The sequence below is a fragment of the Haemorhous mexicanus genome, chromosome 1 (assembly GCF_027477595.1).
Source record: "Haemorhous mexicanus isolate bHaeMex1 chromosome 1, bHaeMex1.pri, whole genome shotgun sequence".
Classification (NCBI taxonomy): domain Eukaryota; kingdom Metazoa; phylum Chordata; class Aves; order Passeriformes; family Fringillidae; genus Haemorhous; species Haemorhous mexicanus.
In genome coordinates, this window is record NC_082341.1 from 58,882,244 (window position 1) to 58,899,739 (window position 17,496).

Consider the following 17,496-nt stretch of genomic DNA (forward strand, 5'->3'; position numbering starts at 1 on the left):
AGATCCTCTTGCAGATCAGCCGCCTCATTCCTCTGATAGCTGGTTCAATCCCCTCACCCTAGGACGGACCCAGCACCTCACATGGCCACATGCGGTAAATTCTTAATACTAATCAAAGATTCTATCAAAATCTGCTCGCAAACACCCTAGATCCACCGCTGAGATTTGTGCCGGCATCTTTCTCTCCCTTCCCTGCACTAGGTGCTGCACAGCCAATGAGCTGCAAGGTGACATCATCTTCTGGGAGCCAACGCCAGAGGAAAAGGTGAAAATTCTCCATGCAAATAAATTCATTCCCACACATGGTATTTGCCACTATTCCAATCCTTCGTTTAAAAAATTAGACAGGCAGACAATATTCAGAAAGAGGGCTTGCACTCCTCTTTCCTATAATTTCAGGTTTGTGTATTTTTAATCATGAAAGAAATTCATGCCTAGTGACTAAACAGTCTCAATTCAAAATACTGTGCTTAAAAGAACCCCAACATATTCCAACAGCAGAACATAATGTTTTCCCCACCCACTTAGGGAAGAAGGATTTATCTATAAGCTTGAGCACAGAAAACATCCAGCCTATGGTTCCTATAATAAATAAAATGGGCGAGGCTGAGACACAGCTGCACTACAGTAATGAAAGACCAATTTAGCATATTACCTTCTCTAAAACCTTCCATTTGTAAAAAATAAAAAAGAAATCATTGCAAAACTTCATTATCTCTGGAATGGTTAACTGTTTACCCTTTGCTAATTCAGAACTTGCTCCCAGGGAAATGTCAACTATATTTAACAATGTAGCCTCCCAGAGGAAGGCAGCTTACATTAAAGGGTATAGCAAGGTTTTGTCCAGCAGCACTGGCAGCACCATCCAACGTCAGAACACCCTGCATTTAACGTGTCCAAGATCACTGCTGCTATAGTTAGCACATTTTTCTAGCATTTGCCAAAAGCTGTGTTTTGCACTAATGAATCTCCACGATCAAAGAAACAAACCATCACAAGAACAATATGGATGCGTATTACCGATTTGCATTAACGTTACTTGCTCCTCTCCTATAAACACTGATTTTTAAGTGAATCTTGCTAAGAGTAATTGTTTGGATCTGTAAACTCTCCGAATGGGAGGAAAAGGCATCAGCCTTCCCCCTCACTGTCCTGTGTGTTGCCATGGAAACAGCACTCCCGCTCAGCATACGGGCTGAGCCAGAATACATTTTGATTCCCGATGCTTTTACTCTCACTATCTTAAATAGAACCAGACATCAAGAATTCGAGCAAGGAAAACCACTACCACAAAGGCCAGATTAAGTGAAATGACTTAAACACTGTCACAGAAGGGTAAATGGCAAGTGTTAATACCTAGGATACCTGCAGCATTACAGGTAATTTTAAATTAGAAATATCTTGCATATTTTTGAACAGCATGATCAGATCAACACTGACACGTGAGTATGGAATCATGAAAACAGACTAAAAGTGAAAACAGGCTTTGCAAATAAAAATGGTGCTGTCGTTGCACTTTCAAATCTGATGAAGAAACAGGCAAGACTTTCATGCTACTACCCAACAGCTCTACAATGCTGCACTGATATGCAAATATTACACAAGCCTTTGCAACAATAAAGTTATCTGCAATACAATCCTAAAAACAGAAACTAAGCATTTGCTCATTTATGCAAAATCTCCTAATCAAGAAAAATCTAGACAACCCCAAACAACTGTGTACTTTGGGAACCAGTGACTCAGATAAAATAATTTTATTTTTACCAAACAATTCATTATGAAGGAGTATCAAAGATGGTTAATTTTAGAAGTTACTGCTCAACCCCAAAATGCAAAAGCGAATATTTCGACCTACTGACGTGCTGTGTATATTAGAGGATACATTAAATAATGTTCTTGGTAATACTGTCAAATTACTTTGCCTAGATAAAAAATTTTTTTTCATACATTTTAACAATTGTTAACACTGTACTAAAAATCTACACTACGAAATAGTTTTATACAGTTTTTCAGTCCACATAAAACTCATCTTTTTAAAATAAATGCCTATTTTTTTTAAGATACACAGAACTGACTTAAGCCACTGATACATTGGTGTTCTTAACTAGACTTTTCATGGTTTATGTTAAAATACATTAAAAATTGCTGTGCAGTTACTTGAAGTGCTCCAAAATAACAGCACAGTACCATAAGCAAGTAAAATTAATGGCTGAAAAGGATCTGTTTGAATTCTATTAATGCTGAAGTGATAATGCAGCTGAGCCTCTTTTGTTCTGGATTTGTTTATTTTTTAAATAAACATAAGAAGGAAAAACTCATACTGTCTTTTAAAGAAACCAGAGGTTTTCCCCACCCTTTTAGGCCTTTACGCTTTTATCTCCCTAGGATTTATCATCAAAATCCCGAGTGATCTTTAGGGACATAAAATTTTCAGAAATATGTCTTACACTGTGAAGATCCAAACCCTGAAGTCTGTATTTACAGCACTTAATGAAAACAGAGCACTATACTTGCTCTCCTATAATGCACCTTCCATGTGCTCTCACTCATCTGCAATGATCCACTTGCTAGTAGCTCCTGTAAAAACATTTCCATGTACTTCAGCATGGAGAAGCCCAGCTCCAGTTGTAACTGCTGGTCCCCAGGGCATAATCAAGGAGCAGTTCTGCTCAATCTGGCTTTTCTATGTGCCTTTGGCTGGCCAAAGGTGCAGGGATGGAGCTCCTGACAGCCAACATACAGAGCATGGGGATCACCATATTTCAGTATCAAACTGGGCCTCTAAGGTTAGTTTTATGCAGTCTACAAACAAAATGTATCACTATAACGGAAGTCATAAAAGCCTAAATGTAATTGGTATTTCAAAACAAAGCCATCTGATAGATGCAAACTTTTTTCACCCTAAAATGGCTGGGTAATTTTCATTCTAGGTCATTTTAACACTTTCAGAGTATCAAATAGACCTGACAGCTGAGAAAGCATTATCCAAACAGTGTTTTAAAACAAAGCTCCAAAGTACTAAAAATAAAAAGCTGTATGAATTGCTAGCAACCCACAGAACATATTAAAGGCAAAACAGAATAAATCAAAGACACTGAGCCTCAGTTAAACCCCACAACATGTTCTTGTACTTGATATGCAGTATTTTAAACCACAGTGCATAAGGAGTTTTGGAGGTAAGCACACCATACAGAGAAGAGCCTGAAATCCTGTACTGCCAAAAACTCCTGAAGAAACCTGATGAGCAACAAATGATCTCACTCTGGTACAAGCTCTCTTCCAGATGAGCAACTTCAAAGCAGGGGAAGAAACAATTCAAGAAAAGGTTGTTTGTACCTTCAGAAAGCTAGGAACTCAGGATTCAAAATCTGAGCATTAGAAGTTTTCTCTTCTAATGCAGGACAGAGATCTCTCCACAGAGGATGCTCTGCAGGTACAATGCACCAAGTGAACTGCTATGAAAGAACTGCTGTGCATTTCTACAAAATTTTTGAAGAGTTGTCTAAGAAATCTTTCCAGTAAAAGACCCACCAAACCAACCTGCAGGACACATCAGAACCCAAAGCCTACCACACTTTCAGACCTTATGATTTACCAAAGTTATTCAAAGATTAAATGCATGCAGACAGACCTAAACTTGAACTATCACAGAGCATTACACACTAAAATTCTTAAGAAACAAACTATGTCATTTGAACTAAAAATAAACAAAATATATGTACTATCTTCCTTGCAGCATTACTCTTGGGGGCCAGATCACAAGTATGTAGTGTATGTTTTCTGAAGTATTCAGAGAGATCAAAGCATAAACATTTATAACAAAACTTGATATTCAAAGAACATTCTAGTACTCCCAATATTTTAAACTCCAGAACAATCTACTTACTGTGATTTGCCTATACAGCAGTAAAGGTAATTATTCATCCAGTAAATGTAAAGATATATCCAGTGACAAGGAGAATCTAGGGAGAAATCTGAAGTTTTTCATATCCAGAGGGAAAAAATATTTCATTTTCAAAGAAGATTAAATTAGAATACATTTATTGTTACTGCAACTCAAGCCTCCACCTTAACTGGTTTGAAGGTTCATATAACTAATGTGACACTCTGGGATCTAACATTTTGTAAGTCATAGTCAATAACAGAAAAATAAAACACAGTATCACCTACACAGCAGTACAAATACAAGATGTATATTCTACCCATGCTACTCAGCAGTAGGAAATCAGAAGTTGATTTAAAGCAGATCCTCAAGCGACACCATGATGGTGAAAAAACTGGATCCCCTGCAGTAATACTTAACTAAAGCTGGCAATAAAGGCAAATCCGGATACTGTTTTCAGTAGCAACATCTTACATATCTAACACAACTAGGGTTGTAAATACCAACTTGCAGTATTTTACTGTTGACTGACAAGAGTCAAACTAGAGAACACAGTGTACTTAATATTGACATATTTAATAAAGCTGCTTTTAAACTGACTTCTGTTCAAAACATCTGAATCAATTTTACTTCAATAACTGATCATTATAAGCTTTGCCAACAAATACCAGTTTTTACCTGCTGTTAACACTTCCTCTTTCTCTCCACAAAATATTTATGAGGATGACTGCAAAACCCTGCCTAAGCAGAAAAACCCCAAGTAGATCAACTCTTTAAATTTCCCAGTCACTCCCCTATGTGTGCCTACCAAGACACCCAGTGCCAGTCTCCCTTCAGTGACTTATAAACATAGACCGCATCAATTACTTGGAACATCTGGGACTGGATCATTAGCTCAATTCCAGATGAACTGGTGCGGCCTACAACAACTTCTGTCAAGCATGAAAATGAAGCCGCAAGCACTACACACGCATCAAGTTAGCTGATCCCTCTAATCCATACTTCAAGCCAATGCCGCACATCATTTAGTGAGAACTTTATCCCTTACACATCAGACATTCCATACAGTCCAAATCCGTTTGTCCTGACACAAAGGACAGGATTCATTTGCCTAAGCACAGTCATCTAAAACCAGTTTAGACAGTCCTGGGCAACCTGTCTGATGGCCAGCTGACATTCCAGAGGGCCACAGATCTCTTGCAGCTCTTGTGTCACGCCCGCTCACTCGCTCTGTGTGGCTACCGAGGATCCTGCAAGGCACCTCGAGTGGCACCAGACCGTTGAAGCAGCTCTCTGCCTACAGAGAGCGGTGCACAACTTTCCCAGGCTGTGTCCTGGGAAAGGCTGTGAGAAGATCAGAGAAAAGAATGATAAACAATTCTTATCTTCACTTGCTGCACCTGTTGAACATGTGGAATGTGTTATGGAGATTTGTCTATCAAAGGGTGGTTTCTTAACTGGCCAATGGTGATAGTGTTTAGATGGAAGGACCAACTGGGTCCACTTGTATCTGGAGTGTCTGTAAGGACGATGGTTCCTTAATAAGTATAGAATAATAAAGTGATTGATCAGTCTTCTGAGAATCATGGAGTCAATGCTAATCATTACCTGGCTGGGGGCCTGTGGTGACAACAGACACCTATGGCTGGACAGATGAATTGCACCTAAGAAGCTTCAGATCTGTCATAAAGGCATCATTCCTTGGCATTCTCCCCATGCCACAGCAGGTCTCGGGCTCCTAAACCACTCGGAGACAAATTCTCATGCTCTAACAAAAGCCTGCATCCTACAGTGACGGAGCATGGCTCTTCCTGGGACAACAGTGGAGGCACAGAAGTAACATGAGGCCACTTACTGATGGATTTAACTTTACTTCGTGTTACCTCCTTTCCTCCTCTTTGCCTTCCTGAAGGAAGCAACTGTACCAATGATAGTGCTGGCAAATGGTTCTCTTCTGTGCAATATATGCTGATGCTCACCAACAAAATCTCAAACTCCTACCAGAAGAGACTCCTTTTTCTGCAGTAACACCATAGGAGATAGACAAGATAAAAAAATACCAATGAGAACAGTGTTTGAAGAACAACAAAACCTGGTTCAAAAATCCCATAGAGTTCTTAAACCAAACAAATTTTTTCACATGCTATTTTTTCAGGTAGTTCCAGGTTTTTTTTTCAAAAAAAAAGAAAGAACCAAAAAGGCAGCAAGTAAGGGGAACAAGAGTCAGTAGCAGGACTAAGGCAAATATTTGCCAGTTAAATTTTGCTGTTGATCTGATCTCAAATTTTAATAAAGTTCCCTTAATTTTTCAACAAGCAAAGCAAAATACAGCTCTCCTACAGTCCATTGATCAGTTACAGCACTGAAAGAGGCTCCCACCTGCTTTTAGGGTTTTTTTTGTTCTGCTGTATGCATTTGACCTCTTTTAAAATATTACCCTCAATGAATAGGACAAAATAAAAGAAGGAAAATTAGGAAGAAAATACTAGACCTAACAGACTTTTGAAAAAAGAAGTATTTAGGAGTGGCAATGGCACATGCCACGATAATTATCCACATTTAATACAAGCCTATTCCAATAACATTAGTAGTTTATCCATTCTGCTCCACAGTTTCATGAAGGACTATGTTAAAAAAAGATTAATTAAAAAAAAACTTAACATATCCCCAGTATTTTTTTCCTAACCCCAAAAAAAAGTTAGTCTTACAGTTTATCTTACTTCTGTCTGGATGAAAGACAAGACTTAACTAAAGGTTTCAAATAAAGCTGTAATAACCTCAAATAAGCAACTGAACTAATTCTGCTCCCAAGTAAAGCTTCATTCCCATTTCTAGCTCTAGAATATCTCCTGTAAACCTAAGTACTTTTCTAATTTTTACTTATTAAAGTTTAGGACAGTTTCTGAAAATCTTGCCATATTTTAATTTTTACAATATCTGTAAAATTACCACAGTCCACATGTTTAAATTAATTAATAAATAATTTAGTCCTTCCTAAATTCTTGCATTGGACTTTCTTTTGTTACAAATGTGCAGCATTTCCCAAATGTTACTGAACACTTGCCAGCAAACTTACTGAAAACTGAAGATGCCGTCAGTATCACTGTACTTTAAAAATCATCCATTTCACTCTTTACATCCTTCCTGAGGCACATTCAATGGCCTTCTGAATCAACACTGAATAGTCTACAACCTATTAGCAAACGAAGCACAATTTTCTCAGTAAAAGGAGAAGAGAAAGATAATGAGGTTCTCCAGAATTCATGACAAGGTCACCATCTAAAATAGGATTCAAGACTAAACAGCAAGGCTTAAAATAAAACTATGTAACGTTATTGTTCTTCCAACATCTGGACTATGTTATTGCTCTAGGCCACACTGCACTATGTCCAGCATTAACAAGTCAGGTGCCTTTTAGGTAGGGGTAGAAGGACACAGACATGCCTTGCATAAGAAGACAAAGACTGGAAGTTTTTGGCATTTTAAACACAAAGGCTGAATCACTAGCTGTAACACAGAAACTAATGGTATACTCCTCTATTTTAGCACAAAGTAAAACATGCCTACCACAGCACAAATGTTTTGCTCTCTTATGAAATATCAGAATTAAAGCTGAGAAAGACAGTAACTTTTGAAGCACTCAAGAGTTCTGCTAAATGAGTGAGTACTCCCTCAGAGAGTTTCCCTATCCAGACACTGATTAAAATGAACGCAGGTAATTCACTTTAAAATGTGATAAAGAAAGAAAAAGAAAAAGCCCTTACAGAACTTTTACTCAATGCCTGGTAAATTTTTGTGAGCCACTTTACACATAAAAGACTCCCAATTTCTAACAAAAGTGATGGTCTATTTAAATGTTGAAGCCTTTCTGAATTCAGACCTCACTTGTGGTCAAACCCTTCACTCAGTTGTTTAAGCTGCCCTCTAAAAAAGCTACCACTTCAAGTATCTTCTTGAAGTATAAACTCCACTATTTGCATTTAAAATATTCTGTAAGCTAACAGCCAGTCTTTTCTCAGTAGGCCTGCTTTAATTTCTATCTTTAATATTTCATCTCCAGAAGTAATTTTATTTCTTTCTTCACAAATTCATTTTGCTTATACATTAAGTATCCAACTCTCAACAGCACCAGCATTTTCTTCAGTGAATCTAATGACCTATTTTAAAACCAATATATTTATCACAAAAGTGGGTTTTATCTAGAAACCACTATCCATAAACTGCAATAATATGCCTAGCATTATTGATGTATGTAAGTTCAGAAAAGTAGCAAAAAGAACCACCAAATTTACGTATCAGCAGCTGAGTCAAACAACTGATATCCACTGAGAAACTATTCAATTCAGGACATTTCCAGTACTTAATTCAGTGACACAGAAGCACCTGGGCTTAATGAGTTGAATTTTCAAACTATCAATTACATCACAGCAAGGGTAAGAGAGGCACTCATAAGTACCATGTTCATTCATCTTTATCATATATCTCAAGTACATGTGATAGGGAAGGGGCACTGGATATATGCAATGTCAATGAGAAGGTTTACAAACAGGGAGCTTAAATTGGGATTTACTATTAGAGCGTGACAGTGACAAACATAAGTCTACCATCAGAGAGATCATGATAGCAGCAACATTTCCATTAGTTTTTAGTGTGGCCAATTTCTGCATGTTCAACTCCACCTGCATGTTGAAAATGTAAAACAGCAAGGCAGACTCACAAATAAAACATGGATCCTAGAAGCAGAAAGTGCAATATGAGCACACAGCAGATAAAATATTGAGAAGTTTATTTTTCTGCATTTTAGATCCATGTAGCTTAGGAATTACAAGTTAGTATTTGCACAAGAAAACATGCACACCACAGCACAGAATGAAAGGGGTTGCTAATGGCCTTTAAGCTCACTGACCCACCTGATCTCTGCCTTACCCAGTCAGAAGTAGAGATTAAGAAAATATGGCAAATTATCTTTTACTCTCAATGCTGCCACTTCACGTGTGGGTAATAAAAGTGGTGGCTTTAAGAGGCCCAACTCTCTTCAAACTGGACTTCTTAACATAGAATCATAAAATAGTTTGGGTTTAAGGGACCTTAAAGATTGTCTAGTTCCATCCCTCCTGTCATGGGCAGGGACACCTTTCACTAGACAAGGTTGCTCAGAGCTCCACCCAACCTCGCAGTGAATTCCTCCAGGGATGAGGCATTCACAACTTCTCTGGGCAGCCTGATCCAGTGCCTCACCGCCTCAAGTGAAAAATTTCTAGTCTAAATATACTTTTTTCAGCTTTAAGCCATTACGCCATGCCTATGTAAAACATCCCTCTCCAGCTTTTCTGTAGGCCCCCTTCAGGTACAGGAAGGTGCTGCGAGGTCTCCCTGGAGCCTCCTCTGCTCAGGGCTGAACAATCCCAATTCTCTCAGCCCGTCTTCACAGTAGGGGTGCCTCAGCCCTCTGATCATCTTTGTGTCCTCCTGTGAACTCACTGAACAGATCACCTCCCTTGCCCTGCTAACCACTCTGCTTTTAAAGCAGCCCAGGACAGAACTGGGTTTTGGGGCTGCAAGCCCACATTGCCAGCTCATGTCCAGCCTCTCATCCACCAGCACCCCAGAAGCTAAAAAACTCACACCAGATCTGGAAAATCTGAAGTGCTTGGTAAATGGCTAGGCAGCTTTAGTGGCTGCCATTTCTCTGATTTTGTGGGAACATGATCCAACTCCCAAATAGTATACAGAGACTGTTCCCTCGCAGTGTTTCTAATGAGTGTAAAAATCGACTTGACAATGCTAAGAAATTTTAAACAAAACCAACCTACACAGAAATGCAAAAAGTTTGACCTTTATGTTCAATAGCCAACCTCACACTATGTAAGTTCATTGACCAAAGGACTTTTATCAGGTCAACAAACAAAACAATCCATAATGATAAAAGGATTTTTTGTCAAATAGAAATCTACTCATGGTCATTGCTTAGGCAATCATGGAACACCATGCAGCTCCTGGTATCTGATGAAAGCAAAACCATCTAAATTGAAGGAAGTAAGATTTTTCTGCAGGCTCTTAAGAGTTTTGCTCTACAACTTCAGCCCTTCTCACCCTTCCTCAGGCTCCAACCATCCATAACTTTGAGGGCTTTTAAGTGTTTCTCAGTTGAAGAGAAAAATTTTCACATCAATTAAATATACATGAAGAAGTACCAGAAAAATTCTGGTACCACGAAAATCTTGTTGTCTACACTCCATATAGCTGGGAAATTCCTGTGCATTTTAAATTGTAGGTAGTTCTTGTAAGAGTCTACATACACAGCTGGTTTTCAAAAGGCACTTTCAAGTTATCGATTGCTCTTTCCAGCTGTTGCTATGAAAGTGTATTTTGATGAACAAGCTGGGCAAAGAAAGTAGACACAAAATCCAAACCACAAGTCTTTAAAATTAAGATGCTTTTATAAATACAATACACAGAATGGAATTTCTGATTCAGGTCAATACTACAGGAGACCCTTCACCTCTGAAGGCATTTCAGACACTGAAATGATCCAAATGTAGCTTACTTGCTCATCAGTATTTATTAAAAATAACATATAACAGTAAGGAAATACTCCTGGTATTTCAGAGATAACAAGGATGAAAATAAACCCTTCAAGGCAAATATTCAACCAGTCAAGTGGAAGATTCGTGCAACATCTATGAAAGGAAACCGTTAGTAGGCATTAAATTTCTCCTGTGGCTGTTCACAATTCTAATGGGGTTTTTTTTGTTTGTTTTTTTTTCCGAAATGTACTTTCAAAAAATAAAAAAAAATAAACAACACCCCCCACCAAACAATCAAAAACATGCAGATATAACAGAAAACACCAAAATAATTTTTTTTATTACATAACTTGTTCTTAAAAGCTAATAAAAATTGACTCCAGCACTCCAGATAACCAAGAGTTTTGGATGATAGATTAAACATATCTGGAAATCTTTTAAGTACCTTTTCAGAACTCATGTTTCTTGTTTAATGAAAACAACAACAACAACCACCACCCCCCACAAAATTCTTTGACATTTTGAAAATGTCATTTAGAAACAGGAAGACAAAACTTGTAGTTATTCCCCTAGAATATATTAAAAAAAAATCAGGTGCACTTATCATTCTAGAAGCTATGCTGGTTTTGAGAAAACAACTGTGTCTGTCATATGTTTGCAGCTCTGATTTTTAAATAAAAAATGTTATGAGTTGCATCTTGAACTCTTCCTTGAACTATTTTTTCTATTCACATCAGTCTTGAACCTTGCTGTATTCACCCGTTCTCTCTCTCCATCTTTTCATAGAGCCCTTGGCTTGTTTACACATTCCATCCCTCTCCCACTCAGCTGCTTCACTTTCCCTCTGTTCTTTTACTGCCATTAGCAACAGTACTTGCACTCTACAGACAAAACACAACTCAGAATCTATGTTAACCACTGGGAGTAGCATACGACCTTGCTGTGAAAAGAAGCTTTGCATTGGTTCGGAACAGAAATCACACTGCAGCTCACGGTATCTGTCCTTGCTCTCTCAGGCACAGCCATGTCCCAAACCATGTGCCTACCAACTGCTAAAAACGGAGGAGGAGTGGTGGGGAGCAACTACAGGAAAAGGTCTGCATAGTCCTTCCAGGAAAAGGACACCATACCACTGCAGGTGTGGTCAGCATGGTGAAGAAAACACAGGCCCAAACAAGAACAGAAAGGAGAAAAAGTGACACAAATCTATCCCACACAAAAATTTCTGCTCTTTATATTCCCACACCCAGGACACAGCGCTGAATGGTACAAAGCACCACAGTTACAGCCTGACCAATTTCTAGGCCAGTGTAGCAATTGCTTTATTATCACCATTCACAGGACTCTGTTGGTTTAAAAAGTATCCTACCAGAGGATAAGAAAAATCAGAAATACACCTCAGAAATCCACATGCACTAAAATAACATATATATTTTAAATCAAGCTAATGTCTCAAACACCAAGGTAGCTTCTGTACCTTTAATATGTCCAATCCCTTTTCCAGTCAAAAGTAAAATATTAAAGCTGTACAGTACCCACACTTCACAGAAACTAGTTAATCAGATTAAAGACTTAGGAAGACAGCCTTCCCTCAGAAGAACATCAGGGAATGGAAGATAATTGTTCTCATGCTCTAGGACTATGCATACGTTAATCAAGTATTTTGAAAGAAGACAAAACACAAAATTTTATATGCATATGCAGTAAGATAGAAGGATAATTTATATTTATAAACCAGTCATATATGCTTTATCATCTAAAATCTGACAAATGCTTAAAGTCATGAAACATCATTACACTGTATGCCATTTACATCAAAATACACTAATAAATAAAGAAGTGCTTATTCATTATATGATACAAAACAGTATACTTAGTATACACTAGTGCAACAAATGTGTACCAAATATGTCCTCTTACAAAGCTGATTATATGCTTTTAGATAGTCCTCAAATACCTTATGTCTGGTACTGCAATATGTTTAGCACATCTTAAGAAAACCTATGTCTGATCTTCCCTCTAAGGCCATTCGTAGTTTTAGGCAGATAATTTTGTCCTTATCCTGATTACCTTGCTCAAGTGGGATCAAGGGAGTCCCTCACCTACGAAATCACAGGGTAACATAGCACAGACTGCCAAAAAGGTGAGGAAACACCAGTGGAAGCTGCTGAACTACAAACCCTGGAGAGAGACTGCGCAACGCGATGTGCACACTGCGGTTCCGTCCACCGCCTCCTCAGCAGCCTAATCTGGTTACCAACGGATAATGGCAGAGATGCATTATCCTCCCCAAGGAACAAGGAAACCTGAGCGAGGAATGGTTCCTGGCTGGCTTTCCTCAGCAGCCTCCAGAACTTGCAGGGCAATCACAGACCTCTGCTCACACCAGTATGTGCAATGCCTCTAAGATTGAGGCAGTGCATGCTTTCCCACTGGAGTGCATTCACTACAGCAGAAGTTATGGTCCATTTGTTTGCTGGGCCGCAAGCACAGGATTATTTTTTTCCCCCTCCACATTCTTCCAACAATAGCTTGGAGAGCCTGAGACAGTTAACATGGGGGCAAACTGAAAATCTGGTTCTTCCCTTTAATCTTCACTTGAGAAATCAGATTAGGATTCAACTGCTAAGCATCACGTTTTATTTACATTTCTGCTTGTGCTCAAGAAAACTGGGGGAAAAAAAAAATCCAGAAAGTTCCAATAAGCCAATGTCTTGCATTCAAGATAAAATTGACATTACCACTTCTAAATAGCATTCCCCAACATACTCCGCAATTCTGTAACACATCTAGGCCGATTAAGTGAGCAAACCAAATAAGACAAGTAAAAAATCTGATCTCTGGAGTATCTGCACAATGCCTTCAGCCTAGTCTCACAAATATTAAGTGAAACATACATACTGGCCACAACAAAGTGACATTTTGCAGAGAAAAGACATTTCTCAAAGGCTGCAGAATCACTAACTTTAAAACATTTTCTTCTATGTTGCATATATTAGGAGGATATGCAGAATACTTGCAAAACAAAAGACCGCAGCCAAACCATCATTAAATTTAGAAAAAAAGATTAAGAAGTTTTCTTAACAGTAACTAAGGTTTTGTTTTCCCTTGCAGTTTCATAACACAACATCAGAAGACCGAATTCCTTGTAAATGTGGTAAGCAGTAGTTTTAAGAGAGACCAACAGCTACATAATCATCCTACACACTGTTAATTGTATCTGGCATTATTGCTCAAAGCTCCTACACAGAATGTCAGCTGACTGCCTGAACAGTACTTTGTTCTTAGTGCCTTTGTTAATGACGAATTAAATTATACAGAAGAGAGCTCCTCAACCACCCTCACTTTATAAACCTCGACCATTACAGAACGACAAAAATCCTACAGCTTTGCCTAGAGAATGCAGTTATTTCTTAACATGCTACAACTTGTATTCTTAGTCTGCAAGTTACCACAATTCATGTTTACACCGCGGAGAACTGTGTTGCCTCACAGGAAGGAAACAAAGATGAAGAAAAATATTTCCAAGAAAAAAAAATCTCAGCAAGAGTGAGCTTGTACATATTCAGTTCTATAAAGACCATGACTTCCCTTGCACCTTGCAAATGACAAAAATATAAACATCTGAGAACCGCCCCTATTTTTTTTTAGACTGTACAGTCCAGACATAATTTCAACGCTCTGGTCACAATCATTATCTCCTTCAGTCTCTGACATATGACAGAACGAAGTGAAAACCACACATTTCAGGTTGCCTCAATAAAGAGTCTTTCTCAGGACTCTTACAACTACTATTTTAGCAAATTCAGACAGAAGATTTAAGCTTAATCTGTGATCTTTATAAATAATCTTTTTTATGCAAATCAGCATATGTCGTCACTTGTGAAAGCACAGCCACCCTACCTCATCCCTAAACTTGCTGCAAGTCCAATGAATGTGCCTCAAGTCTCTCTAAAAATAATAATGCATATATAGAAAGTCATCAAGGTATTAAGCTCAGAGAACCTGGCTGACATGCAAGCCCAAGGGGTGTCCTAAAGATAAAACATAAGTCTAGTTTTTAACTAAAACACAGCCATATAGTCTGTATTGCTTTACTGACCTACTTTCCACTGGTTTGTGTAACAATACACTGTGCAGTGAAGGAAACGTAGTAACGTCCCAAGTCTCTATTAAATATACATCCCCAGCTCTAGCAGCAAGGCTCTTCTTTTCTTCTTCAAGGCTATGCCGAATAAGTGGGAATTTCTTCACATAACAGGGCAGGTTAACATCCGCATGTTTACAAAGCAGTATAGTAAAATCTGCCTTATGTTGCAGAGGTGGCCAACACAAGTAACACCGAGGCGAGAGGGGTAAACACATAAAAATGCACAGCGGAATCGGCCAGAGTAGTAAATAATTGAGATCTCGGGCTATCCCAGAAACCCAGGCACGGTTAAAATTCCAAGAAGGGCTGGAGCTGCCACGCTCGGTGCCCCGGTACCCTCCGGCTGCCGCACGTAGCATCCATCGCTCATTGCCCGGCTCGGGCGGAAGCGGAGTCCGTCAGCCGAGATACCAACCTGCCATACCAACCTCCCCGGCCCGCCCGCGCTGCCGAGAGCCCCCGCAGCCCCGCGCCGCTCCCCAAGGGCACGGCGGTCCCCACTCACCGTCCCCCACAGCCATCATGCCCGCCGGTGCCGCGGGAGGGCGGGCGCGGCGGGTCCCGGCCGGATCCCCGCCGGATTCCTGCCGCTACAGCCGCCGCCTCGCTTCAAAATAGCAGTCCCGCCTTGCGAGGGAGCCTTCGCGCCGGCCCGGCACAGGCCCGGCCCCCCGGGCGCTCCGCCCCCGCCGTCAGCGCCCGCCGCGTCCCCCCGCCACCGGGGACAGCCCACAGCCCCGGGGGAAGCTTTGCCCTCCGCCACCACCACGGGACATGAAACCAGAGGAGAAGGAGCCTCGGTTAAAGACGAGCACTCTGCAGAACAGAGATCAACCAAAACTAACATAACACGAAATGAAACAAAACAGTAAAGCCACAGGAAGTAGGAAAGGGCTCCGTTGAAGAAAGCTGCTGCCTCTTTTTTTGAGTTTTCGGAATAATTCATTGGAAACCACCCCCACCCCCACCGCACTGCTGAAAGAAAAACTGCTTCCAAAGCATGTGTGCAACACACGCTGGGGAGCATCAATGACAGCCGGCCCAGACCTGAGCTGCTGATCAGTTTGTACCTGGTCTACGTTTTGGGCGACATTCTGAGAGTAGAGAATGCAATCAACCGTGATCCAAAAAAAAAAAAAAAAAAAAAAAAAAGTAGCAAGTAAGTAGTGCCAATTTACTTAGTCTAGCCAAAAGAAAAGTTTAAAACTCAGGCAGACTGCAGCATATGCTGTTGCATAGAGCATGAGAACCACGCATTTCCAAGGAGCCAGAAAAAGTTCTCTGTAGTAATAATCCAAAAACTCAAATTCCTTAAAACCAGTGAAAGCATCAGCCTGATGAGGCCCTTTTCTTCCAAATGAGCTCAAACTGACCAGTACACTTCATTGGTCAGTAAATTTTCCTATTTAAAATAAGCCATCAGGAAGAGCAGCTGAAATGGAAAATGATGTGGCTACATTTTGACCACTTGCATTGAGCACACCAAAGGAATACATGCAGCTCAAAACCTCTGTAAAATCATCACAGCAACTATCACCAGTATTCCCAAACGATATGTATCCATGTTGTGCTGCACTGGTGAGCTCTATTAAGAGTATGTCGTCACTGTCTCCATAGTAACTATATTTCCAAATAGAAAATGGCAAAGGGAAATAAAAAACAATAGTGTAATGTGGAAAAACAGATACACACTAGTGCTATGGATTTTTATTTGCCCTTTTTTTTTTCAGGAGAACATGTATTTCAGCTGCATCTTTATCACCCATAACACAGCTCCCCTACACCATGATACTAACATCACATATCCTATCTGTCATATTTTGTGTTTGTAAAGTAAGTCCTTTGAGCCATTAAATAATAAAATGGAAAAAGTGCACGGGTTGAATAGAGATGTACAATTTATCTTCAGCCCAATCATTCTGCTGAGTGCAGCAGGGAGCGCAGTATTAATAGTTCCCCTACTTTTGTTTTAATTCCCTGTTTCAATAATGACACTACTATCCGATACAGGAGTCTGCTTGAATTCTCTTCAAGAAAACAGTATTTACAAATCTCAGGCAGCAGAAACAAGTGCTTTTGTAGTGCTGAGATTGGCTGCCAGTTCTGTTTCCATAGAAATGAACATTCACTTGCTGAAAAATGGTGGGGGGGGATGGGGGGGTGTGCTTTAAAGATCTTCTCCAGTTTGGAAGGCTACATATAATTCTGGTGGAGTGAAATGGCAAAAACTAGCAGCACATGTAAGATACTGCTTAACAGGCAAACATCCTGATACGATTCTTTTAATACGCATCATTATGAATGTAAACAAATCCCAAGGTTTGCATAGCAGCTCATTCATTCACAAAATTCACATTAAAGAAATGATCTCTGATTTTACTATACACATCTTAGAGTGAAAAATAAAAAATCAGGGGTCAGCTGGAGAGGCAAGCTAGCAGTGGGATATTATTTAAGGCTGTAAGCCACTCTCATAAAGCAAAAGCACCAAGATTCCTACCCAGTTCCCTTGTTAGACATGGCACCTCCTCATGTGTTGGCTTTTGAAAATCCTTGTTACATCCCACCCCAATTATTCCACCCATAAGTATTTGAATGTGCCTTCCACACTGTCTACCCTCGAAGAGGATCTGTCAGTCCCTAACGGTAACTCGTTGTCCCCCTGTTCTTTACCATTCCATCAAAGATCAGATTCAGTAAAGGAAAGAGGTAACATAAGACTAAAGGGACTTTTCTCACTAGGTCCCCTCTAGCACACTGAAAAAGTAAGATATTACATCTACCAGTGTGCTAAGATGGCAGGAAGGAGACCTTTTCCTGTCCTACCTGTATTTCTCCCATATACCTAAGCATACCAACATGATGTCTTTTAAAACTTTCAAGTATTAGATCAGTATTTTTTTAAATATATATTTGTTTTGACTATCAATAAAGTA

At 39.6% G+C, this 17,496-nt stretch overlaps 1 protein-coding gene across 13 annotated transcripts in view; it reads right to left on the reverse strand.

Moving 5' to 3' along the window:
* The window catches only part of CLASP2 (cytoplasmic linker associated protein 2), a 147,602-nt gene that overhangs the window by 90,276 nt on the left and 39,830 nt on the right, over positions 1-17,496 (reverse strand). Inside the window, exon 1 of one of the 13 annotated variants that reach the window (XM_059850533.1) lies at positions 15,066-15,180. The exons of the other annotated variants lie outside the window; for them this stretch is intronic. Coding sequence (XP_059706516.1) covers positions 15,066-15,084 — 19 coding nt within the window. The 5' untranslated portion in view covers positions 15,085-15,180. Of the gene's footprint in view, positions 1-15,065; positions 15,181-17,496 lie in introns of those variants that run through there. 13 annotated transcript variants of the gene reach the window in all.